Source organism: Kryptolebias marmoratus, linkage group LG2 (genome assembly GCF_001649575.2).
Source record: "Kryptolebias marmoratus isolate JLee-2015 linkage group LG2, ASM164957v2, whole genome shotgun sequence".
NCBI classification, from domain to species: domain Eukaryota; kingdom Metazoa; phylum Chordata; class Actinopteri; order Cyprinodontiformes; family Rivulidae; genus Kryptolebias; species Kryptolebias marmoratus.
The window spans coordinates 2,024,085-2,049,766 of NC_051431.1; the positions used below are offsets into that span (position 1 = coordinate 2,024,085).

Below are 25,682 nucleotides of genomic sequence, written 5' to 3' on the forward strand. Positions count from 1 at the left end.
GAACTCTGTTTACTGTAAATTATTGTGAGGAAAAAATAACAGAAAATGCCATAAATTTAAGAACAATCTATGGAGCGATAAAACAAATTACGGTATTTAATTTAACATTTAAAGTAAAAAACCAGAAGCTGTTGTTGCCTGAATTATTACTGTATGAACAACAAAGACAACGTGCAGTAAAAACAGATGAATTTAGGGTAAAATACCAGCAGCTGCGGTCGTCTTTTTAGATTTTACAGTGAAGTTTTATTTACAAAACAAACAAACTGTTAAATTTACATAAGTTTAAAGTTAACCACACCCTATAAAAACAAGTGTACTTCTTCTTTATCTATATTTAACTGTGAGGCTCTTTTATAGCTGCTGATCTTTGCAGGATGGAGCTTTGTCACAGAAAAATCTTTTATTTTGAAAAATGACAGATCATCAAACTGACATTCAACATCGTCACCAAACCTTCAGAACCTCCATCTCCTCTCCGTTTGCTGACACGTCGTCAGAAATTTAATTTAATTAATTACCAACCCTTACTCCTCTCCCTCACACCGCACACCCTTTAATTAAAGAGTAATTATCTTACCTTTAAACATCAGACTTAATTCCTTCTTCACTTGGTAATTTTCCCATTTGTGTTGAAACAATTTAATTCACGCACCCCTTTAAAACCCATAAGCTACCCGCAGTAATCTGTGTAAAATAAAAACAATAAGACACACGGTTCCCTTCTCGTGTTTTTATTAAAAACATCCAAAAAAGGTGAACGTATTCTTAAAAAATTACAAAATATAAAAGCAAAGTGTGAGGGCATTCTGCTCTCCATTCCAACACATTTCTATAAAAGGAAATAAAATAACTGCCGTGACGGTATATTCATACACCTTTAGTGATTTGTCCGTGTGGTGTGACATTAAATAAAACATAAATAGTTTGAGGCCTCAGGACAGCGGTTTAGCCTCTGCGTAGAAAGCAACTTTCATCCTTAAACTGGAAGAGATTTTACAAATAAAACCTCCGGTTGTGCTTTCTCAAACATCTCATTACGTGTTTAAATGCTCATCGACGGCTGGCAAAGTTACAGGAAATCATAAAAATAATGAAATGCTAAACAATAACAGCACAGAAGTGTTTAAAAGAACATTTTCCTGCTTAATAAACACAAAACATCCTCGAGACTGAAACTTACAAATGCATATTATTTGCAAAAGTGCAATAATTCAAATGTAAACCACAAAAAAATAAAATAAAACAAGCAGAAACTTCCAGGACTGAACGGTTTGCAGATTTATCAGCCAATGTGGCTAAAAGCCGACCAATCAAAACTGCTTAAAAGTATTCAATGCAAAGGATAAAATCCTGAGCTCCACGAACGGTGCAGTTTCAAGAGTTTACTCCGGTCTTTTTCCAGATACATCAATGTGTCTGTCTGAAATGCAGGTCCCCAGTCAACGTCAACAAATCAGCATAAATAATCCATTAATACTGTCGAACTTCTTGATCCTAAATGGCTCTTCCTCGGACGCCGTCGTCCTATTTTCAGTCACTTCGGCTGTTTCTGCGGCGTTCACAAATCATAATTTATCAACACGGAAATAAAAATGTGCAGATTTCTTTCTCTTTTTTTTGGACCCATCTTCATGACTTTGCAATGAATACCTTTAAGGTCGACAGCAGAAGCTGCGCCACCAGCACCACGATGACTCTCTAATTAAAAACGAGATTTTAAAGAGCAGAACGACTAAACATCTTCAGTATGAGGAAAAACATCTTCAGGAGAACTTTCAGCCCTGATGTGGTTTGGCAACAATATACTGAGGAATACATTATTATTCTACACCTGACAGAAATACAGTTTCAATGATATTTTCTTTGTTCAGATTAAAGTTCAGTCCTTCCTGGGAGAAACACTGACATGAGGTTACTGGATTTCTTCACAGAAGATCTGACCTGTAATATTAGTGTTTTAGCTGTTTTCTTCTCTTCAGCAGCCAAATCACACGCTTACGTCCCACGTTTTAATCTGTTCGAACAGATTCTCACGCTGCTGTCGGCTCGAGCGCAGGAATGAACGCCGGTGAGCGACCGGCGCCATCTAATGTTGCTTTCCAAAGTCTGTCCCTGCAGCTCACCCAGCAGGGAACGCCTCAGTCGCTGCACGAGTCATGCAGGTGGAACCGAGCCCTGGTTCCGTTTCGCTGAGTCACACTTTAAACTGTGATAAAACGCTGATCGGCTCATGAGTCACTGCTTAGCAATGAAAACAAAAAAGGCAGTTTTTCTGCTTGCACAGTTTTGACTGTGACTCCACTTTCAGTTCAGCAACAAAACAAAAATAAACGAGGTAAAAACATTAAAAAAAGTGTATCTACAGGTTAAAAGGTGTGCGTTTTAGTCGACAGTTGAGCTTAAATAGAAACTTTTAAACTCTTGAATGAGTCGAACATTTCCTGTTACTTCAAGAGTTTATAAGAACAAAGCTCAAGTTTGGGTTTGTTTTTATCTTTATGAACACGAAAGGAAATTCTTTTATAGGACAACCATTATTCTACGTCACAGTCAACAGCTCCAATAAACGAAGAGATAAAGAGTTCATACAGACCTTATTAAAATAACTGAAAGAACGCAGGAGCAACTAAATATCCTGCTGTTTATATTCATGAAGATAAAAACACAAATGCAAACTTTCTTTTTATAAAAATATAAATTCTTTGTTGTAACGTTTTAAGCTTTATTCTCACAGAGAAAATGGACACGAAGTCTGTAACTCATTCAAGAGTTTACTAATTTATATTTCTGCATACCTGTCAACTAATATGCACACCTTTTTACCCGAGTATACAAACCTTTAATTTTCTATCAACTTCTGCTCTCCATCCTAAAGCTCCCCTTTTGTCTTCGACATCAACCTTTTCTATATTTCAAGGACATTCTTACTACCTTCTAAATACCATAATGTGCTACTATATATATATATATGAAGCTATCAGGACTCCACTAAGATCTCCATCAGCTGTTCCAACTCAAGTCCTTCCCTGACTTGATTCTGACCAGAGAAAGAAGCAGATCCTGCTGAATTCAGCGGCGAGGAGGAAGACAGAGGACTGAAGGAGGAGAACGAAGGCAGGTACTTCAGATTGGGGTTGAGCGAAAAGGAAAACGGGTGTGAGGAGGCGGCGGATTGAGACAGAGGCGGAAGGCAGCGAATGAGATCATCCGCAGCCGAGAATCCGCCTCCGTTCCTCCGGAGCCCGAGCACCCCCATGTCCCGCTCCAGCTGGGACGTGTCTATATCCTGGAACAGATCCTCCATTATGACATCGTCCATGTGGCTGCTCCTCGTCGCCTCAGTGCTGCCCTCCCGCACCTTGCCCCCTGCTTGCTGATCCCAATTAACGCCGTAATCTCTGATTTCCTGTTTTGTCAACACTACGCTTCCTTCAGATGGCCCCGACAGGTTCTCCAAGGCCCTGAGAGGTGTCCGCTGAGCTGCCTGAGAGCTGCCATCGATAGTAGAGTCCAGTGCAGTCAGAATGGATGAAATTGCAGCCGAAAGGGACAAATCAGAATCCGTGGACATGGATCCCCAGTCCTCATCGTCCTCTTCTGATGGGGCTTTTGATTCACTCGCGTGGCAGCTGGTTAAAGATCTGCTTCCAGCGTTATGCGGAAAGTAATTTAAAAAAGCAGGACCCGTGCAGACATCATCAACCGGCACCGCCTCCTGCGGCGTAAACGGAGAGCTGCACGAAGGCTGCGACGCCTCCCTGTCCGGAGGGGGCGCCCCGCACGTTTCCAGGCTGATCTGTCGCAGGGTGTTAGCTATCAGGACGGACCGCCGCAGGCTGGGCTCTGGTAGCTCCTGGCTCCGCTGGTACTTGTTCAGCGACACGGAGAAGACAAACTGCCGCTGGCTCTCCCAGAGGGGGCCGGTCCGGTCTGAGACCTCCTCATCGTCCTGGGGGAGTTTACGTTTCTGCCCCTTCAGAATCATGTTGAATCTGCGGAGGAAGGCACAACCTGGTTAGTTTATTGGTCTTAAATACGATGCTGATTCCATTAGCTTTTCTGTGACGTTTTCAATGTTATGTTAGCAGCACATTGTTTATTTGTTGTGTTAGCAAAATATCTGATAAACCACTGGACTGGTTGTACATCCACAACTTAACCTTTGGAGTCAATACAACACATAACATAAAAATGCTGTATAAGTCATATTTACAGATATCCAGCCGAAAATTGACGCAGTAGTAGCCGAGAGTGGTTCTCAAATCATACTCCGAGTGCTAACAAAGATGTCACAATGCTGGATAAGAACTTTTATAACTTTATAAACAAAACCAAAACGGCTTTAAGCATCTTTTCTCATCCAAAGGCAGCGGGTAAAATGCATTACTTCAAGGAACAGGCCTTTAATTAAATATTAATACATAAATTGAAGTGTTTCCACTGATTAGTCAGCACTTTGATGAGAAACAAACTGCTCTGACTTTCTTTTTAAAGTAATTTATGAAAGACTTTTAGCTAATGAAGATTCCCACATTGTTTTATTGCTTTTATTTTTTAAGTAAACTTTGTTACTACTGTGTAAAGACTTTAAATGAATTAAATTTTACGGTTTAAAATACGTAAATACAACTAAAGTCTCATATCTGCCACAAAAACACAACAAATGAATTAAAAAGTCCAGTTAAATGAACTTTTTCCTGTAAAACGTTCAAAGATTTGAGCCAATAGTCACATTTTTACCATAGGATTGCTTGAATTTAAAACAAATAACAGCTTTATTCATAACTATACTCAGCTGTGTCATTTATAGAGTTTTTTTTTTGTTAAAAAACACCGCTGAACCAGGCGGGGAGCTGACTGAAATGTGATGGGGGGTCGTAACGTCAGCCTCGTCGTCTGGGAGGGAAAACAGAAAAACTCGACCCAGGCCGCTAAAAAATCCTAACCACGACTCACAGTTACATTAAGTAACTTGACTAATATCATCAAAAGACATATATTAAACAACCAACTAAGCAGGGCTTTAAATTGAACTCGTTTTTTAAAGTTATCGGACCGAACCGACCTGTTGCGTCTGCCCCCGGCTCTGCTTCTCCACGCTGAGTTTCGTCGCTACCGCCGGGTTGAAACGTGTCGTTTCCCCCGATTCTTCGTCACCAAAAAAACACCGAAATTCAAAAGTCACGAGTTTTCCTTGAAGCCAGTCGGGATCGAATCATCGATTAAAAGTGCGGTTTGATTAAACAAAAAAATGCGGTTTAAACGTAACCGAGTTAAAACTTTGTGCGGCTAACGCATCTGGCTCCCGCCCGTGATTTGAGTTTCACGTCAGTAGGTTCACAGTTTGGGGCTGCGTGCCGAAAGGCATTCTGGGTAATGGAGTCCAATGACGTAACATTCCATTAGAGGGCTTTTTTCCATTGGGGTTTTTCTGTAACCAAACCGCTTTAAAACGTATTAACAGCTACAAACCCCGCAGCTTTAACTTTATTAATATCAATATAATTAATAAAATAATAATTACATTGATTAACCACTGGTAACTGATCAGTATTACGTAATTTGCATAACATCAAATCCTAAACGATTACATCACCTGCAAAAAAGTATTTCTATCTAAATGCTGCCTTTTCTCTTTAAACAAGTGAGTGTTTAAATTAGCGACATAAATGTGAGGCTTAGTCAACAAGTTTAAACCACGAACAGATCGATAAATGAAAACTGCGTGCAAAGACCTAAAATAGTGCACATTGTTCTGACTGTTTCAGTATAGTTAAGAGATGGAAAGTTTATAAAGAAAGGAGCAGATGAACTCTCACACGTACACGTCAACGGGAGAGATAATTTTAACTTAATGGCAGTTGCCTCAACTGTTATCACAGGTACAGAAGGCGGTTATTACCTGAAAAAAGCAGCAACTTCGGAGACAGCGGTCAGTCAGAGCAGCTTCCACTTCCGTGACACGACAATTAAAACTTCACTGTTTCCATTTTAAACCGAAAAACTCATTTTTTAAAAAGCTGCAATAAAATACCAGCGAGTCAGAAACCCAGCTCCAGCTCCTCCTCTGTCCTCTTCGGGGTGAGCATTGGACGGAAAGAAGGAAAAACATCAAGCTAACAAATACAACTTCCGGTTCCGGTTTCAGAATAAAAGTTGTACGAAACAGCGCCGTATCATGTTGTGAAAAATGACATTTTTTACAATGTGAACAGTACTGTTCAGCATATAAAGTGCTTAATATTTGTTTATACCCAATTGGATTATTTAGCCCACCTATCAGTGCTATACTTTTATTTTTAAGCCAGAAATGACTTGCGCTTCTCCTTGAAGAGATGCAAAAACTACATATCATCTGTCATTTATTTATTTATATATATATATATATATATATATATTTATATATATATATATTACATCCTACTCTGTTTTATCTGCTTCAGAATAACTAAAGGTTTGTAATAATATTTTATAAACTATTTTTCATGTTTGTGGACACTTTTATGTGTTATCTTTTCACATCATGTTAAATTTATATAATTATCTTCATCAAGGATAGGTTCTGTTTTCGGTATCATCTGCCTGTGTACAAGATTACTCAAAACGCAAATTTTTTTCAGGAAATGTCAAATGTCAGCATTTAAATCTTTTCTTTTGCAACATTTAACACTGACAAAAAAACAGTTTGCAACTCATGCACTTGACACAGCTTACATTAAATGTTTTTATTTTATTTCCAGAAAAAACAGTGTTTGATTGCAAGATTAAAAACTATTCAACTTATGTAAGGCAACATAAACAGCAATGCCAATGATTGGAGCTTCTCTAAAACAGGTCTTGAATGTGAGCAGAAAATAAAAAATAAAGATTAACAGGAGATAAATTCAAGCTGCTAATCATGAAAAGTAAGAATTTTGTTTAAAATTTACACACATACATAAAATATCAAAATCCTCTTTGTCTCTATGGTTTGGAGAAAACATTAAAAATGGCCCTTAAATCTTAGAAAGAGATTAAAGATGTGTGTTTTTAGGACTATTTGTACTCCGCCCAAACTCCCACAGTCTTGCCGTCCCACTCGGAGGTGGACAGACATTTGACGAAGAAATGTCCCAGGTCGTGTTTGGAGATAGCTCTTCCTCGCACCATATTTTCTGACACCTGGTAGCTCTCCGTCAGAGGAAGGTCGCCTGCAGAGAGCAACGCCAAAACAAACAGAAAGTTATAAAAAATATGAGCGAAACAAACAGAGTTTTCTGCAAAAATTCAGTGTGAACTCTGAGAGCTGAATGAAGCCAAAACTGAGTTTTTACAACTGAAACGATCCGAGCAAAAGCTAAAATTAACAAATAAATAGCTAAAAGTTAAGATCAGCAGAACGGTAGCTAAAAGCTAGCAGCTAAAACCAGCAAAGCAAAGTAGCTAAAAACTAAAAATAAATCAAGTATGTTAAAAATTTTCAAGTTTTTCAAGAAGTTGAAGAGATCTCAATGCATTTCTGTGAAAAACTGCAAATAAGGTAAAACAACTCAAAATGTTACAAATATTAAAAGTCAATATTTGGAACGAGTTAAACATCTGGATGCCTGGAGTGGCTAAAATAGCTAAAAGTCTGTTAAAGTAGACCGAAAAACATCCAGAATAAACTGGAATATGATCCAGATCGACTGGATGGTGAGTCAATGTTTTATTTTTAATTAATTTGGAAATGTTTTTAACTTATTGCTAATTACTGAAAGACTTCTCTACTGACCGCCGATGTGAGGAGGCATAACGGCCACGAAGTCCAGCCCCGAGGTTTTCAGCACCGTGTACATCCTGTCATGGTCCTCGGTCACAGGAAGCATCCGGGGCGGCACTTTGGAGCGCTCCCACAGAAGGAATGCTGGGAGGGGTGAAGATGAAAAAGAAAAGAAAAAAAAACACAAATGACCTAAGATGAGGAGATATCCGTTTCAAAAAGCAGCACATTCATCTGTTTCCTATTCTCTCAATAAGTTAAATCTTTAACCACATCCTTCACTTTATTTGGTTTGTCCAAAAATATCTAAACAGCTTGATTTCTCATCTGCAAAAAAAACGAATTTGTACAAAGGTTGAAATGTAGATATTTAAAAACAACAGAGTAAATTAGTGAAAGAGAGACGTTCAGGCTCAGAGTTCAACATTTATACTGTCCTGAACATTTTATCAGTCTTTACAGCCCTGCCATGCGGAAAAAAGCACACCTTAACCAACCAAAATCACGTTTTTACAAACTAATAAACATTTATTTGCAAGAAGCCATGTCGTGGCTGTTAACAGCACGCCTGTCATCTGAAGTGACGGTTTTTAAATCACTAAATCAAACTGCTTCGTACAGGAACAACCCCCCACTGTGGGGTGGAGGTAACCTGTTCAAACTGGCAATAAGAACTTTTTAACACTTAAGGTGGAATCTGACTGAGACACGTCGGTGACTCAAAATTACGAGAAAATAGAGATTCTCAGCGGCGGTTTCACTGAATTCTGCGTGTTTGCGATGCATCGACCAGCCAGCTGTGAGGACGGTTTTTTGAACGGTTAATTCTTGAAAATCGCAGCTTGTATTTTAGGCCGTGCACTTTATTTCGCTGTTCATCTCCGCCCACATCATACCCGCCTCGACCTGCTTTTATCCAACTCCTCAGCTGACCGCATGTTTACGATTTAATCTACTGCAGCGCGCTTTTGAAAATGAAGACAGGCAGCTCGGTGAGACACTATCAGCGTATATTATAACTTGAGTTAGGACCAGAAGCCAGAGGTTGAAGCCATAAAGGACAAGCTTAAAGTCCCGTCTCTCCATGTAAGCATAAAGTCTCAGAGAGACACAGACTTCAGGAAAGACATTATTGTGCAGGGGTCTCCAATCCTGGTCCTCAGGGCCACCGTCCTGCAGGTTCTCCTTGTTCCTCTGCTCCAACACACCTGATCTGAATCAATGGGTGATTAACAGGCTTCTGCAGAACATGAAGAGGTGAATCTGAATCAGGTGTGTTGGAGCAGAGAAACAAGGAAAACATGCAGGATGGTGGCCCTGAGGACCAGGATTGTGCAACAGTCACGTGGAAGGCTCATTAATGGTGTCGGCTTCATCTTCAGGTGAAACTTTCAGTCCGTGCTGATGAGTTCTTCCTGTGTCTTTGGGTCCACGTATGTTTTTGCCTCGGCTCTGATTGATCTAAATCTGTGTCTGTATGAAAAAATTGACTTTTTAGGGCAAGCTCAAACCCATCTAATCCCTTTCTTCCCTCTCACATCAGACAAATAAGCCAACATCAGTTATACTTGACATGCAGCCGATGACTTTGCGGATCCCTCGTGCCTTCATGGCTTCCACGATGTTCTTGGTGCCTTCAGACATCATGGTGGTTGGACCTGATGAGCAGAACAGCAAAGCAACACGTTACTCGAGCTGTTGGGTCATGTGCTCAGAGTCAAATGATGGTCGAGGTGACAGCGACCCACATGAGGCAGGTCAGAGACACACATGTGACTTTAACGAACCAACTACATCTGATGTTGGAACTGAAGAAGGCATGGATTGTAATGTATTTTATGTGTTATTTACCTGACTTGACTGCTGTCTGTTGTATCCTGATGGATTCAGCATGAATCACACAATCATATCCTGTTTTTTGTAATCCAACAATTTCTTCATACTTTGTTCTTATATCAATAAGTTCAGGTCACCCAGGAGACGGGTGCCAGGACTTCTGGTTTTTGTAACAAAACTTTTAACTTTATTTACAGGTATTTTCCCAAAACAAATACATCAAGAGTTTTTTTAATTCCTTCAGAAACATTGTTCTTCTTGCTCTATTTTTGTCCTCTTGTGCCAGTTTCTGCTGCTTTTAGCTTTTCTAGTCAGGAATCCGGGGTTCCTTGAGCATCATCGAAACAATACTTCTTTTTCAGAAAGACAGCACAAAGTTCAGGTCGTGAAATTAAAGATTTAAACACTGTTAGAAGATTAAAAATGTAGGTGATTTGGTTTGCACATTTAAAAATGCGTGTAATAGAAAACGTGTAATTCTCGTTATGTTCATTATAAACGGTCACACGGATCAGCACATCTCCTCGGTGCGTCATCCAGGTCTTCATCTCATGCAGTTTAAAGTTTTTTGTTTTTTTTCACTAAAGCTCTAAAATGACTTCAGCTACAGAACAGAAGTCCAGCTGCTTTGATTTTAAACTTTTAGGATTCGTCACGTCCTGGATGACTGAGAATCTGCTGAGGAGCCATTCTTTTGGATCACATGACGTAAAAGACCTCTGGCGTCCTCTAGTGGAAGTCTTATTATTACACTGTTAAAAATGTCAGCCTTTTCAGGGTCGGGTCGGTGATCGGTGAACAGAAACTGAACTTTATCACTCAGTGCAGGGGCTGTTGCACAATGGAAAGAAAAACCAACAGTGAGCAGTTTGTGGAGGAAAATGACCGAGAGTCCAAAAAGTCTGATTTAGGATGGCCTTACTGAGGTCGTTTCTGGTGCCCAGGATGATGATAACGGCATCTTGTCCCTCCAGAGTCTTCTTCACGTCGTCCTTGTTCAGAACGTCTCCCACCACCACTCTGGCTGCCTTGTGGTCAGCGGGCAGTTTGGCAGGATCCCTCACCAGCACCGTCACATTGAACCCTGAAGGAGAGCACAAGATGAGCATCAGAGGAAACACTTTCAGAGTTGACGCTGAAAGAAGCAGAAACACAAACAGCAGCAAAAACACTTTCTTTCAGCTGCTCACCTATGATGACCGGCTGGAAGCAGCAAAGGCTGGCTAAAAGCTGAAAGCAACAGAAGAGAAGCTAAAAGTAGCAAAAAGTAGAAATATTTAAAAGTGATAAACGCTAAAGTACTAAAAGGCTCACTGACAGCTAAAAGCAAAAGACTAGGTAAAAGAAGCAAGAGGCCAGATAAAAACTAAAAGTAGCTAAAGAAGAAGCAGATTTAAAAGAGAAAGTCTCAACCTGTTTCTGTGGGGAAAATATTTGTAAGTAAAGAGAAATAATTTGGAAAGCATAAAAAAAGAAAAGCCATAGCATCCATGTCCTGAATGAACTGAACGTTTTGATATATAAACAGCTAAACTAGCAGAAGTATTAGATTGTGTATCTGATTTCTTTATGTGTTGTGTATGTTATACAACTATACCGGGTAAAAAGGCTTTTAAATTTTCTGCCCCTGCAGGACTTAGTTATCATCTCTTGTTACGTTTGGGGAAATTTAAATCAACTCTAAAGGACGGAGAGATCAGATCACTTGGCTGCTTTAATGAGTAATTATGTCATTTCATGGTTATGCTTTTGTATTTGGTGTATTTGGTCTTGTATTTTGTATTTGTTGTATGTTTTATGCTGCTGTCTTGGCCAGGTCACTCTTGGAAAAGAGGATTTTAATCTCAATGAGTCATTTTTTTCCTGGTTAAATGAAGGATATTACTATTACTACTACATGTTGGGATAATTTCAGTCGTGGATGAGAAGTGGGGATTTGATCCAGTGACCCTCACACTGACTGCTGCTGATTTTAATCAAGTTTTCTCCGTTTTCTGGAGCATCACCAGCTCTTTGGTCCAGCGGTTGGAGGACAGAGATCCACCCTGAATGTGCAGGACAGATAGACAACAGTTTTCTCCTATCAGCTCTCAGATTAACGGCAGTGACTCAGCAAAATGCTGACCACCAACGTCTAACATGACTCGTCAGCTTTTCCTTGCCTGGCGTTGAGCAAATGGAAACAGAAATGCAGCTAAATCATTTCAGTCATATGACATAATGTGTTTAAATGTCTGATTTTACCTTTGTGTGCACTTCTTATCTTTGAAAACAGGAACTGAAAACTAAAAAAGGCTTTTATGACAAATTCATGAATCAGTAATAATCAGATCCAACTCATTTATTGATGTAATTTCATTAGAATAAATCTGATATGATCCAAATGGAAAGTTCTGAAAGCAAGAAAACAAACTTTCTTTTGCTTTCTGCTCAGTTGAGGGAACAGCCAAAATGGAGAGAAAAAAATCATAAAAAAGGTGCCATTTTTTAAATAAAATAATCAGCTAAAATGTGAAAAAATTATACAATGGATGAACCAAAACAGTGGCTCCCTAACTTTTTAGCTTCTGACCCAAAATAACAGCAAAGACCTGCGATCTTTGGCTGAACTGACATTGTTAAAGATCAAATAAAATAAGAACAAATAAGAGCATAAGAATAGCACAAAAACACTTCTTTCATTTACGACTATTGTTTTCATATTTTCTAAATATTATGATGAAAATATACAAGGAGAAATTATTTCATTTATTAGTAAATTTTATTTATCCCGACTCCGATTTTGGAAACATGAACCTAAAATAATCTGAGTTACTCTGAAGAGAATCAAAAACCATAAAGAGTCCTAAATATTTAGATTATATATATTTATATGGATTAAATATGCTTTCAGGAGCCAGAAGGAAGGTTTACTTCACATGTGAATGCCTGAAATGGTATTTTATTTTGACACTTTTGAATCACGTGACACTTTCCCTGAACATTTATTGTAACTTAATCCTCCTGTTTATCCACCTAACAGATGAACAAATAACTGCTGGAACAGGATCATGTTTTGTCCTACAGGACCTGATTTAACCCCATTATTAAAGGTGCACGGTCTGAGCAGAAAAACCCAGAAAAAGCGCTTTATTCTGATTCTTTTACCTGCAGCCACCGCCTGCGGCAGCGTCGCCAGTCCCGTCATCCCTGTGGCTCCAAAAATGGCGACGTTCTTTACGGATTCAGACATGATTTGATGATTATTATTATTATTTAGTGAGATCAGCTCCAGGTTGTCCTCAGCAGATCGACACAGGGGAAAGTGACAAGACGCATGAAGAAACGCCTCTTTTTGCGCTGCTCACATGAGAGGAAACTTCCGCAGCGCAAACTCCTCCTACAGAGGATTTAAAGAAACCCCGCAGTTAAACTTTTATTAAATCATGACAGGAATCAGCTCGGATCACCAAGGAGCTCCATAAGGAGCCTGTCGGAATATACATCTGAGTGACCTTTATGTAGGAACCATAAATATGCGCACTTTTTGGGTGCATTATCTGTGCTGATCCCTGAAGCTGCAGTTAATTGTGTGTTGTTTATGTTTATGATAAAGACATGTTTGAAGGCATGCACACTGCTGAGGTTCTGTTTCTCTTTTATTGTGTTAATCCTCCATAGCTGCTTCACCCTGCAGTGGTTTGTTGCCTGTACTCAGGTTTTCTATCTTCGGTTTTCACAATTTTATTGCAATTCAAATCAATTTCCGGTCCAATGCTGCAACCTTTAGGGTATTTTTGACATGCTTAGCTCCTTCTATCTTACCTTAAAATAAACATTTCAGAGATCATATCAATTTCAGATGCTTAGAGGTTTGTGCTTTCTAAGATCATTTAGCTGTGGCAGCCATGAATCGAATTGACACCAAAATGTATTAGTCAATGACGTATATATTATATTATATAGAATATAAGTCATTGGTATTGGTCGGTTGTAGAGTGGTGTGTTTATATGATACAACGGCCTGCCATAAATACTAGATCGTTTGAAACAGACTGCATTAAAATCAATGTGACACAATCCTGCAGTACAACAATCTGTCCGCTGGGTGGCAGTGTTCACACCTTAACCTGGTACTACATCCTCCTTTAAACACGAAGAAGAAAACAAGCCCGTGGCTAACATGTTTAGATAACTTTATGCAATGCTAGCTACGAAATGTAGTCCACAAAACTGACAATGAGCCACATTTAGTATGCTTATTTGTGTTTTTTTTAATTTATTTTTTAGAAGGATTAATATTACAGTAATATTTCAGTTCGCGTGTAAATCGCGGCCTCTAGCGGCTGCCTAAATAATTTTCTCATTGGCAGTTTACTCTCTCCGCTCGCCGCACCGATGCTGATATTTCTCTCCAGCATCATCAGCGGAGAGGAGGAGGAGGAGGAGGAGGAAGAGGAAGAGGGAGAGGTTGTGTCAGGTGGAAACGGGGACCTCTATGGATATCATCATCGCCCTCCACCGGCTCGCAGCCTCAGCACCGACTACTACATCTCCCGGCCGGCGGTTCCCGCTGCGGCCCCCAGGAAGACGCTGTGTCCCCGCATTATCGTCCTACACCCCGCAGCCTGCTTTTGTTATCACCCGGATAAACGTGTAGCAGCACGGACTTAACCGAGGGAAGACCCGGAGCGCCAGTCTCCTCCATTGATAACCGCTCTGCCCATCGATCCAGGCGGCTGAGAGGAGGAGGAGGACAGACCCGAAAGGTACCGGTTCGGACCCAGAAAGGTAAGGCCGATGGTGATTCATTTCGTGCCGTTTTGTTTTGTCATCTCCTTGGCTCAGACCAAGGAGTGGAGGTGCATGTAGTGCTCCTTCCTCTTCTGCAGGGAAGCCGGCCTGCATTTGGGCGCAGGGTACCGCAGTGATCCGGAGAGAGGACGCGCTGTTTCATGTCTTCACCCACATGTGAGACACGGTGCACGCCTGGACACCACTTGGGCACCACCTGGGCTTGGCTGTCTTATCTCTGAATACATAAAAGAATAAATAAAACAGGTTTTAGAAGCAGACACGGCCTGGTGAACCAGGGATTTCACCGGCTTGCTGCAGCTTTTAGCGGCTCAGTTTCTGGCCTTTAAAACTTCAACATTATATGTTGGTTTCTATAAACTGAGCTTCATGCAAACAGCAGCAGGAGTTATAACTCCAGTGCAAGTGTGAATATTAAACGTCCTGCAGGATTAAAATCACATCATATTTAAAGGTACAAACTGTAAAAAAGGTTATCACGGACTGTATCAAATTAACTTAGGCCTGCAGAAACACAATCTGTTTAAACATTAATCCAAACTAGCTGAAAGTATTTCAGACTACAAATGGTTTTCTTTAAAATAAGATCTTAATCTGATTTATGTTAATTTATGGGTTTGTTGGTCACCTGCTCTTTATTGGAGGTTATACTGTCAGGGTCAGAGTTACATAATTAATAGTTTTGTCCTTGTCTGTGTGTTGTCGCTTGGACGAACTCGCATGTTAGTTTTGGCAAAAGTGTTTTACGCCGGATGCCCTTCCTGACAGAACCGTCACCATTTACCCGGGTTTTGGGCCAGCGCAAGAGATGCACTGGCTTGTGCTCCCTGGTGGACTCTGATGTTTGCAGAGGACATCGTGATCTGTGGGGAGAACAGGGAACAGGTGGAGGCAGGTGGAACAGCGAGGCTCCAAGGTCAGAGGTCACAGAGGTGCAGGACTTCAAGGACTTAAGGATGGAGAAAGGTTTCAGGAGGGATTGTGACAAAAGGGTGGCAGCAAAGGTCAAAGGTGAGAGCATCCATGTTGACTGGTTTGGAGACAGAACAGGAAGATGTTGAGGTTCTCCTTGGGAGGGACGAGGATGGACAGGATGAGGAATGAGGTCATCAGAGGTCCAGCACAGGTTGAAGGACTGGGAGACAAAGTTAGAGATGGTTTGGACATTGGACAAAGAGGACATGTATGGATGCAGTTAGAGAGGACATGGAGGGATTTAGACTGAGGACAGAGTTAGATGCAGGAGGATTACTCGCTGTGGAGACCCTGATAAGGGAACAGCTGAAAGAAGAAGTCTTTGTCTGTGTGTTCATGTGTGTCTGTTAGCGAAATATCTCATTAACCTCTGGGGGAATTTTAATGAAACTCTCAGGAATTATTCATTGCACGCACATCTACAACTGATTAACTTACAGAGTCAATTCAAGATGGCTGCCACAGCCAGATGACTTTAAGAAACACAAACATTTACATAATTCAGTCAGTTTTACAGATAAATGCAGTGGTAGTAGCTTAGCATCATCATTTAGCTTCAAACCTTAGCTTTAACTGTCAGTGTCATCCCTGTTTGTCTGTTAGTGAAATATTTCATGAAAGTGATCATTGATTGAACCTCGACAACTAGTCACTCTAATTCAAGATGGCCGCCACAGCTAATGGATACTAGCTAATGCAAAAATGGCCATAAATGAATGAATTTTCTAGATGTTGAGCTAAAATCACAACATTTTATGATATTTCATGAGATTATTTAGTGAGAATTATGAAGGCAGTTTAATCCCCTCTCACAGATTGAGGCAGGTAATATTAAAGTTTGATATTTTGTGATTAATGAGGCAAACCTGACTGTTTGACCTCTGTGATGGTCTGCAGGGGGGTCGTAACAGCAACAAAGACTTAAACGCAATCATCTCGATTAGGACAATCAAAAAAAGGTTAAATAGCAACACAAACAACCTCAACAACCATTTTTAATTATTTAATGCTGACTCAGCATTCACACTATTGTTTTCCTCTTTTATTTTATTGTTTTAAATACTTGGCAACTGAGCTGCAGCTGCAGACTTTATGCTATTTTAGCCGTTCTTACATCAAAACATTCAGCTCATTCAGGGTTTTTGTAAATTTTATACTTCACCAAATATTATCCCTTAAAAATACATCTTTAATTCCCTCAGAATCATTGTTTTCTTATGATCCTTCAGTTTTAGCTGGCCTTTTGCTGCCTTCAGGTTTTACCAGCCATTTGCTTTTTTTTTTAGCTTCCAGATAGCATTTTAATACTTTTAGCTACCCTTTTGCAACTTTAGCTTTTACCTAGGATTTATTTCCTTTTAGGTTTAGCTAGTGTTCTTCATCTTTCAGCGATAAGAACTCAGTTTGGATGGAAAGCCTCTTCATTTTTAAACAGCCTTTAAATCAAGATCCTCCTAAAGACACATTTTATAAACAGTATGAAGCTGTAGTTCACATTAACCCAGATATGTTCCAGATCTCTTTGTCCTCCCCTGGACGTTGGGCAGTCTTTCAGGGGATCCGAACCTCTCGGTTGTTTCGGACCTGGATTAAAACCCGTGGTCCTGCCTCGTCAGAGCTGGGCGTCGGCTGCTTCTCTCCGTCACAGATGTTTCACTCTGCCGAGGTGAAGTGAGTCAAAGTGACTCATTGTGGTGTGTAAAACGTGTCCTGAGTGACGTCACAGTGAAACATCTCTTTCCTGTTCGTGGAGGGGATAAAACAGGGCTATGACTTGTACCTTTTTAAGAATAATCGAGATTTAAAAGACATTTAACACAACTGTGATCAATGTTTGACCACAAAAACGTACTGAAGCAGCTGATTTTAATGCCATTCATCCTAAATATTTACAACCTTCTGATTCTGAGGCATTATAACGCCTGTCAGTATGCATTTGTTGTGTCTCTTGGTCAGTTTTTTTTGGTTTTTTTTTTGCAGTTAACAAAGCGACCTTAAAGGGGAGGATTAGCAGAAGACTGTATATAATGAAAACTAAAATAAAACTCACGAGTATTCAGAGTTGATATTAACTTTTACTTTTAATAAAACAACAGTTTCATCAAGAATCCAGCTGCTTCACAAAGTAAACATCTCTGATCAGCGAGCGCGTTAGTTTTGGCATCTGAATCGCTCCACTGCAGCATTTCAAGGACACCTGATCCTTACCGTCCCGTGTGACGAGAAACAGACCCCAAACACGACTCGTAGGCAAACAGACCGACAGGTGAGGACAGGTGAGGACAGGTGAGGACAGGGGGATGCGTGCTGATGGAGTGAGACGAGGGATGAAAAAGGGTGAAGGATAATAAAAGGTGGGGGTGGAGGTTTTCATCGTGGCACCATCAACAGGAAGGGCCATAAAAACACAGAGACAACACAATTAAAAGGCTTTAAACTCACAGTTTTGGTTCAGTGAAATAAAACATTTGAATATTTAAGGCGCAGCGTTCCTCGAAGGGATGCATATCGCCCTTTATAATTAAAATAATCTCACGGTGATGGAGTTCCAGCTGGTTTGGTCAAACCTTGTCATGTGATGTTGTTGTTATTGTGTGTTGAGGATGACTCTCAGCTACTACCACACTGAGGCTCAGCTTCACATCTGTAAAACCCACTGAGTCAGTTAGCTGTGGTTACGATATGTAGATATGTATCATCCAGTGATTCATTCCTGAGAGTTTCATTAAAATCCGTCCACTGGTTCAAAACATATTTTGCTAACAGACAAGCAAAGACACACACGAGCAAAAACATTATCACCTTTATAATAATGATGCAGCTGCCCCTAAAAGAGTCACATTTTTGCTCTTTTCTTTCGACTAAATCAGAACAGTATTTATCTGCAAAGTATTTGGAGAATAATGTTGAATTTGGTGCTGCTGCTGAATATTGTTTTAAGAATGCACAAATAAATTTAAGATACGTTTTGTCTGAACTGAGTCCAAAAATAAACTTTGCTTCTGAAACAAAAAAACTGGTAAAAAAATAGTGAAAGTATGAAAACCCATCACTGAAATGCACTCGGACCTCAGGGGACGTCAGCGGTTCTGAGGAAAGAGCTTTTCTGTCCCATAAACTGTAGAGTGGTCAGCCAACGGGTCCACCTGAAGAAAAATAAAAACCTCAGGATCTAAAATCTGTCCTGAGTCCAAGAGACGGAGGACAAATAAAGTCTTTAACTTGGTTTTTTCTGTCAGTGAGGACGGATCACTTTAATGTTTTATTTCTCAAACTAGATGCTATTAATGCTCCCTTTTTAATAAAACAAACTGCATATATTTTCATGTAATTTAATTTAAAAGCAAATCAAAACAAAGATTTTATGTAAACATGTAAACTGTGTAGCACTGAGGCGACAAACCGCAGAACCAACACAGATTAAAGCCCCTCGTTGCAGACTGTAAAATAAAACTGATCTATATCAGACGGTACAGTGTGAAAGAATTTACTCCCGTAGTTTTCCAGATATGTTGATATGCAACTCTAACATGCAGGTCTGCATTCAATGTAAACAAATCCAACAGAATCTGCTGAAAGGAGTCACGTGGTTGACCTGCGTCAGGCTGGCCAATAACCGGGAAGTTTACCGTTTTTATTTTTCAGCTTTGGTTTCTGAACGCGTAGAACTCAAATCTTGATTTATCTCCAGCGTGTGGTGCACTTATAAGTGTCGAAAAGGCCATAAAATTACAAAAGACATCAAATTTCAGCCTGAAACTTATATTTGAAGAGCAGCGTTTTGTAACGTACCCAAACAAATTCTTCTCCTTGGTTATATTTTCCAGAAAAACAAGTGAAAATTTTTTTTTTTTCATGTCTGTTTTTTCTGGGATTTTCTGCAGGTTTTGTTCGGTCTTTGGCACAAAATCACAACATTTCTTTTTGTTGCTGTTGTTAAATAAACCACCTGATGTCCATCAATCAGTCAGAGTCTCGACTCAAAGGCCTGCTTTAGTGTGTGTGTGTGTGTGTGTGTGTGTGTGTGTGTGTGTGTGTGTGTTTCCTTCTTTTTAATTATTGGACTCAGCTGTTCAGGATTCAGGCAGCCTCGGGCAAAAAAGTTGACACCCTGTCTGAAAATCACATGCATCTCAACACGTGTGTGTGTGTGTGTGTGTGTGTGTGCACATAAACAGCTACTCTTATTAGGACATTACAGACTTTAGTTCATTCTTACCAAACCGTTTACCGCACGCCACCAAAGGCGAAGGCGGAGTCTGTGAGTGCGTGTTTGTTTTAATGCTTTGCACCGACTGTACATCTGCAACTGATTACCTGTTGGTGTCAGTCCAATTCAAGATGTCCGCCACAGCTAATCGTCCTTAGCCCACATGGAAAGGGCCGTACAGATGTTCAGCTAAAATGCGGTGCAGTTGGAGCTGACGGTCATTCACAACACATAAGATTGCACATAATGACGTTTTTAAAGGTTTTTCATTATAAGATCATCTTTGTGTAAAACATGAAAGGTTGTGGGCGATATGCATTCCTTAAAAGAATGTTAGACCTTTAATTTTAGGACCGACTCATGCCTGACTTTCACCTTAAACCTCATATTTTTCACCTGTTTCCAGCGGCAGTGGATGATGCTCAGCTACTAACACACCAAAATTAACTGAGTTAGAGTTAGAGCATCCTAAATCATTGACTCCAAACTTACTCCATTGTAGACGTTGGTTACTTTCTGCAAGTTTTACTAGAATTTGACCAGTGGTTCATAAGATATTTTGCTAACAGACACATAGACATGGGGAAAAACCACCTTTCAGCAGCAGACAGTAAATATCCTGCCTGCGTTGAGCTCCTTCGGTAAAATGTTTTATGTTTTAAAGTCAAAATGTGGCTTTTTATTTTTAGCAACAGCTAAATTAGCACATTTACGTTTCATTTTTCTTCAATTTCTTCTGTAAACTTGTGGAGTTTGTCTCATGTCGTTGTGTTTTGTTGGGGTCTGCTGCAGTCCTGTCTGCTTCATCATCACATAAAAAGCTCCGTAATGCTTCGCTGTTATTTCCTCCAGGGAGGGGGGCTAAGTGCACAGCTGCCCCTCCTCCCACCACTGACATTTACTCCGTGTTATTTTCCAGTGTTTTAGGTGTAGAGACGGCGGTGAGGTGGGATTATTTTCTTGCAGGGAACACGGAGTAAAAGGTCAGGAAGGGAGTTGGACAAAAAGGGACGACTAAGACGAGAAAAACTGCCTAAACTGGGCATCATTTTAATATTTCTGAACCTCTTTGTCCACGAATTGATCAGAGGGTGTAAAGTTAATGACTTATACACAATTTATGCTGTGTGGAGGGGGGAGGGTGTTTGCCTTTTTCATTTTGTGTGATCATTGGGGGCTTTTTAACGACACCAGGCTTCGATGGGACCAACATGGTCAGCTGATCTGGTTCACAAACCATCAAAAATCTTCAATATTTTCCTGGATAATATATAACCAAACCAAATACCTTCGAATATCAGCATGAAAGGACGTTAAACCATGACTTTAAGGACACAGCTGTGCAGATAAATGTGACATTATTTAAACTATCACAATTAAGAGAAGTTGTAATAATAAACCACTCAGGTTGTCCTTTCTTTTGTTGAAAACTAAACTATCATAAGACCATATATTATCATTTTGATGATGTGACGTCACATAAATACATGTCTGAGTTTACCCCCCCTCCTTTGGCTGTGATCTCAGACAGCTTGTTGAGGACGTGGCTCTGATTCCCAGTGGGACCAGTCATGCATACAAACACGTATCCCCCCATCGTCAGCCTGGAGACGAGCACCAAATGGCATTTTTTATGTCCCGTGGGCACATCTGCTCTTCTGACAGCAAACATTGTTCGTGTTTTCCATCCGTGCAACAAAGGAGAATATTAAAAAAATGTATAAAACTGTTATGATTGTTGTTTATTGGTTAAACTGCAAACATCCACAGCTTATTCTGAAGCACAATCCACTGTATGTTGTATTAGAGACAATAAGTTTTTCAAAAATGGTGGATTTAAAGCAAATATATCCCTTTCATGCATGAATTATGATAACTTCAGCCAGGATTTATTCCTGTAGTGTTTTTCTTTCTCTTATGGCATAAAAAGAGGATGGAAAGAAGACTTATTTTCTCAAATCCAAGATGGATTTGAGAAAATTTTGTTGCACTTGCAGTGGATAGAAAGCATATTGCATTATCTACTTATGTCCACTGTGGTGGTCAGTGCAGAATTATAATATATAACCTATACATAAACAAAAAAAATGGCTTTTAAATAGCTTTCCACTGCAGTAACCATTATACATGAAAGCGATATGCCGCTTTGTACTTTTTTTCTTCATATTTAATGCTAACTAGCAACTACAACAGTGATGTAAAAAAAGCAGCAGACCAAATGTTTTTTGGCTGAATGTTTGGTGGTTTTACGCTAGAACGAAGGTCTGCAACGTTTGCAAACAAAAGATCCATTTCTGCTCCTTCTCTCACTAAATAAAACTGATCCAGAGCTGCAAAAACATGCTTGAGGTTTTAAATAAATTCATAAAACTATTGCTTATTAAAAGTTAAAGATCTCTAATAAATTATGGACATTTATTGGTAGTTTTACATGTTTGGACAAAAACTCTCAAATATTTACACTGAATTATGCACGTTCATGTGAGTTTGTAAATATAAACAACCCTAATTATGAAAAGGTTGGGACGCTGTGTAAAGTTTAAATAAACCTTGCTGTAGTTTTTAAATCTCATAAACCCAGTTTTATTCATAATGGATCATAGTGATTGTAAAAATACAACATAATGAAGATTTAATCAAACCTATAGATCAGGCAGTGCTGTGCAAATTAAAACGTTTTATTAAGAATTTGCAATAGATACCCTCAATAAGAATTGCTACATATTTAAACCGAGAAAGTCAGTAATCCTTATTTTGAGTTATTTTTTAACTAAAGTTTCATTTTCTTTTCATGGATGCATCTAAACCTGACAAGAAATCTCACCTCTTTTCCTCCTTTTTGTGTTCTTTTTTTAAGGAAGTTATTTTTATCACTGTAGCTGTCAGAGGGACAAAGATAAAAGAAAAGGGTCTCATCTTTTTGTTTGAGTTCCACCGTTTAAAAAAAGACCAACATCAGAGAATTTTTATTTTTAGCTGTGCTGCTGTAAAACGCTCCGGCGATTCCAAGTAGAGTTTAAAGACTCCTGATTAAAAGTGACTGTTTCAATCCTTTTCTTCCCTTTAGTTAACTTTATCTGTGTTGAATGTGGTTTATAAAGTATCTGCTGACGTGTGGGGTCAGAATTGAATTATCAGCTGTGAACAGATCAGCATCTCACCTCAACACTTCTTTTTTTTGTGCATTAGTTTACTGTTTATTTATACATTGAGATTACTCCTCCTTGTTTCAGCACCTCATGGATTTCGAGATTGTTTTGCAAAAATAAAACAATGTAAATGTCATTTATGTTTGTGACCAGATCCCTTTTCCCCAGACATCGACAGGCCGTAACTTTTCCTCCGATCATGCTTTGTGTGCTGCAGGGCGGCGGGCGCGATGGCTAATGCCTCCCCGGACCTGGACAACGCGGAAGCCCAGCGCCAGCTCAACAACAACAACCGACCAATCAGCTCTGGGTTCTGGGAGACGGAGTGCACAAGCTCCAAGCTGTTCGAGTGCTCCCGAATCAAGGCTCTGGCAGGTCAGAGGTCACGCGTGCACCCACAGACACAGACAGCTGGAACTGTGAGTTTTATCCACGTTTAAGGCAGAAAATTACATGTTCTGTAAAGATGCAGAGTGAATCCTGAGCGCTGAGTGATTTGGCTGAAATGTGTTAGTGCAGTGCTCACACAAGAGCTCCATCTCAGACAATACAGGCCTCAGTTAGGAGGTTAAAGGTTAAAGGTCATGACAGGGCAATTAGAAAGAAACTGGACAAGTATGGCTTGTTTGGAAGGGCTGCAGGAGATAACCTCTTTTCTCTAAAAACAACATGGCAGCACGACAGGTTTATCTGAAGGAACCGCAAGACTTCTGGACCAGAACCAGACCAAAGGACAGACACTTACCCATAATGCACTGCAGCAAACAGCTCCTCCCAGCTGTCAGCACGGTGGTGGAGGGCTGATGGTTTGGGCTGATTCTGGAGTCAGATGTGAGGCCATCTGTCCGACCAAACAGGACAATGATCCCAAACACAGCAGCTAATCTACAACAGAACGGTCCAGAACCAGAACCTCTTCTGTGGTGGGACCTTCAGAGAGCTGAGTGGGCCAAAACTCCTTCACAAGAGACTGATAAAGTCTTACAGAAAACCAGTAGAAATGATCTATAACTTGGATTTAAATGTGTTATTCTAAAGGAGTATGTTATAGTTGACAGTATTGAGCATCAAGTAGATCCTTCTTTTCCCAACCCGTTGACAACAAGTTTATTTCTTCATCTTCTTCAGATGAAAGAGATGCGGTGCAGAAGAAAACTTTCACAAAGTGGGTCAACTCTCACCTGGCCAGAGTGTCCTGTCGCATCGCCGACCTCTACAACGACCTGAGGGATGGATACATGCTCACCAGACTGCTGGAAGTCCTCAGTGGAGAGCTGCTGGTGGGAAAACACACACACACACCTGTTTGGCAATAAAAAGGCTCTCTGTTCTAATTTAGCACTTATTTGTCCTGATAAATCAGGGTTAGAATATGGATATAGTCCGCTTTAGGAGGAAAGGTTATTCTTGCAAGAAAAATGCGTGCGTGCAAAGTTTATATTTGCTCTTCCCTTCATTTTGGAAATATAACACATTAAATTGAACTTCAGAATTTTCTGGACGTAATTGTCTTTCTTTTGATATTTTAACATCAATGGCAGTATGTGTCTGCTGATGCTTGTGCTCCGTGATGCTGCGTGCAGAAAGTGTAACGTGGGTCATTAATTCCTCTGTTCTTCTCAAGCCGAGACCTACAAGGGGTCGCATGCGGATCCACAGCCTGGAAAACGTCGACAAAGCCCTGCAGTTCCTTAAAGAGCAAAGGGTTCACCTGGAAAATGTTGGTTCTCACGACATCGTGGACGGAAACCACCGCCTCACGTTGGGCCTCATCTGGACTATTATTCTACGCTTCCAGGTAAACCAGTACATATAAAAGATTCATCAGGCTTGGTCTTGATTGACACATAGCCTGTAGAACACTATTTACAGTTTGTACTAGACAAATAAGACGGTACAATAACATAAATTTATCTGTATTATGTCACAGTGAAGGAATCAGGAGACAAATCCTACGTTGCTGCACCTCCCCGTTTGTTTTTCTGTTCCCGCTTCTAGGAAAGTTATTGTCTGCTTAAAAATAATAAATGTTTAAACTTAGAATTTGTTTTTTATCCTGTTGTACCAAACTTGTACAGAATTGTATCTTAGGCGTAGGGTTACACGTCTATTAGAGAAGTTTCCAAATCTGTGAACGATTTAGGGTTAAAGGGTAAATTCTCCCAGTGTAATTTTATTGGGCTACAGTTGCTTTCTGTTTGTTAGAATTACCCTGATCTTCCTCTTATTGGAAACAACAGAAACTGAGCTGTAACCTTCAACATTTACACAAATTAAATTAAATTAAATCACTTTCCTTTGTGTGAACCAGTTGTACCAAAACATCCTCATTCTGGACACTCATTTAAAAGGGCACAATCTTTGCATACTGGGCTCAAACAGAAGTCTCACTGTGGGAAAGAGATATCCGAACATTTTTCTCTTTAATAATAAAAAAAGGAAAATGCACCACAGCAAAATCATCCTTCAGCTTCATATAATGGTCCAATCATTCATACAGCACATACAGACCACTCCCTTGGGTTACACATACTACAGCGTAATTTTATTAGCAGCGTAGTTTAATGTGTTGTCCTGCAGGTAGTTGAGCCGATCATGACAATACTGAGCTCCGTGAATATCACAGAATAATGCTGTCTAAGCACTGTGTGCCCAGGCAGCAGTGAGTTCAGGTTGGACTCACATGAACCGAACTGATCCTGTATCACTGCATCTCACTGGGCTGCGACTGTCAGTTTCCTAAATGTCTCCTCACATGAGCTGCAGGGCCTCGCTCTCGTGTCGTAGAAACTTGGAACAGTCACAGCCGTGGTGAGCATCTGGAAACCATCTTGTCGAGGGTTGGTGACCTATGAAACCAAATTGTTTTGTCTCATTGGAGGCAAAATACATTGCAGTCAAAGTGAGACATTTTAAGACACTTTGTGACTAAACTGCAACAAATGAATTTGCGCATCATTTGCAGGAATGTCAT

General features: G+C 40.0%; 3 protein-coding genes across 7 annotated transcripts in view; 1 reads left to right on the top strand and 2 right to left on the bottom strand.

The window, feature by feature from the left end:
• Positions 1–718: 718 nt before the first annotated feature.
• On the bottom strand, positions 719–6,083 carry sertad3 (SERTA domain containing 3). 2 transcript variants are annotated; one of them, XM_017436269.3, is made up of 2 exons: positions 5,906–6,083; positions 719–3,995 (listed from the first exon to the last, which is right to left on the bottom strand). In XM_017436269.3, the coding sequence occupies exon 2, from the start codon at positions 3,986–3,988 to the stop codon at positions 2,981–2,983; it is 1,008 nt and encodes a 335-aa protein (XP_017291758.1). In that variant the 5' UTR covers positions 3,989–3,995; positions 5,906–6,083; the 3' UTR covers positions 719–2,980. The 2 variants fall into 2 exon arrangements, with proteins under 2 accessions (XP_017291758.1, XP_017291757.1); XM_017436268.3 differs by lacking the exon at positions 5,906–6,083 and adding an exon at positions 5,069–5,340.
• A 624-nt stretch (positions 6,084–6,707) lies between these two features.
• blvrb (biliverdin reductase B) lies at positions 6,708–12,912 on the bottom strand. The gene is made up of 5 exons (XM_017436265.3): positions 12,728–12,912; positions 10,503–10,664; positions 9,313–9,402; positions 7,757–7,888; positions 6,708–7,193 (listed from the first exon to the last, which is right to left on the bottom strand). The coding sequence occupies exons 1-5, from the start codon at positions 12,810–12,812 to the stop codon at positions 7,039–7,041; spliced, it is 624 nt and encodes a 207-aa protein (XP_017291754.1). The 5' UTR covers positions 12,813–12,912; the 3' UTR covers positions 6,708–7,038.
• A 911-nt stretch (positions 12,913–13,823) lies between these two features.
• Positions 13,824–25,682, top strand: part of LOC108247892 (spectrin beta chain, non-erythrocytic 4) — a 75,353-nt gene continuing 63,494 nt past the window's right edge. For 2 of the 4 annotated variants that reach the window (XM_017436288.3, XM_025010602.2), the window contains exons 1-4: positions 13,824–14,350; positions 22,926–23,083; positions 23,837–23,988; positions 24,333–24,506. In XM_017436288.3, coding sequence (XP_017291777.1) covers positions 22,939–23,083; positions 23,837–23,988; positions 24,333–24,506 — 471 coding nt within the window. In that variant the 5' untranslated portion in view covers positions 13,824–14,350; positions 22,926–22,938. The remainder of the gene's footprint in view (positions 14,351–22,925; positions 23,084–23,836; positions 23,989–24,332; positions 24,507–25,682) is intronic. The other 2 variants (XM_017436286.3, XM_017436287.3) reach the window with 1 other exon arrangement.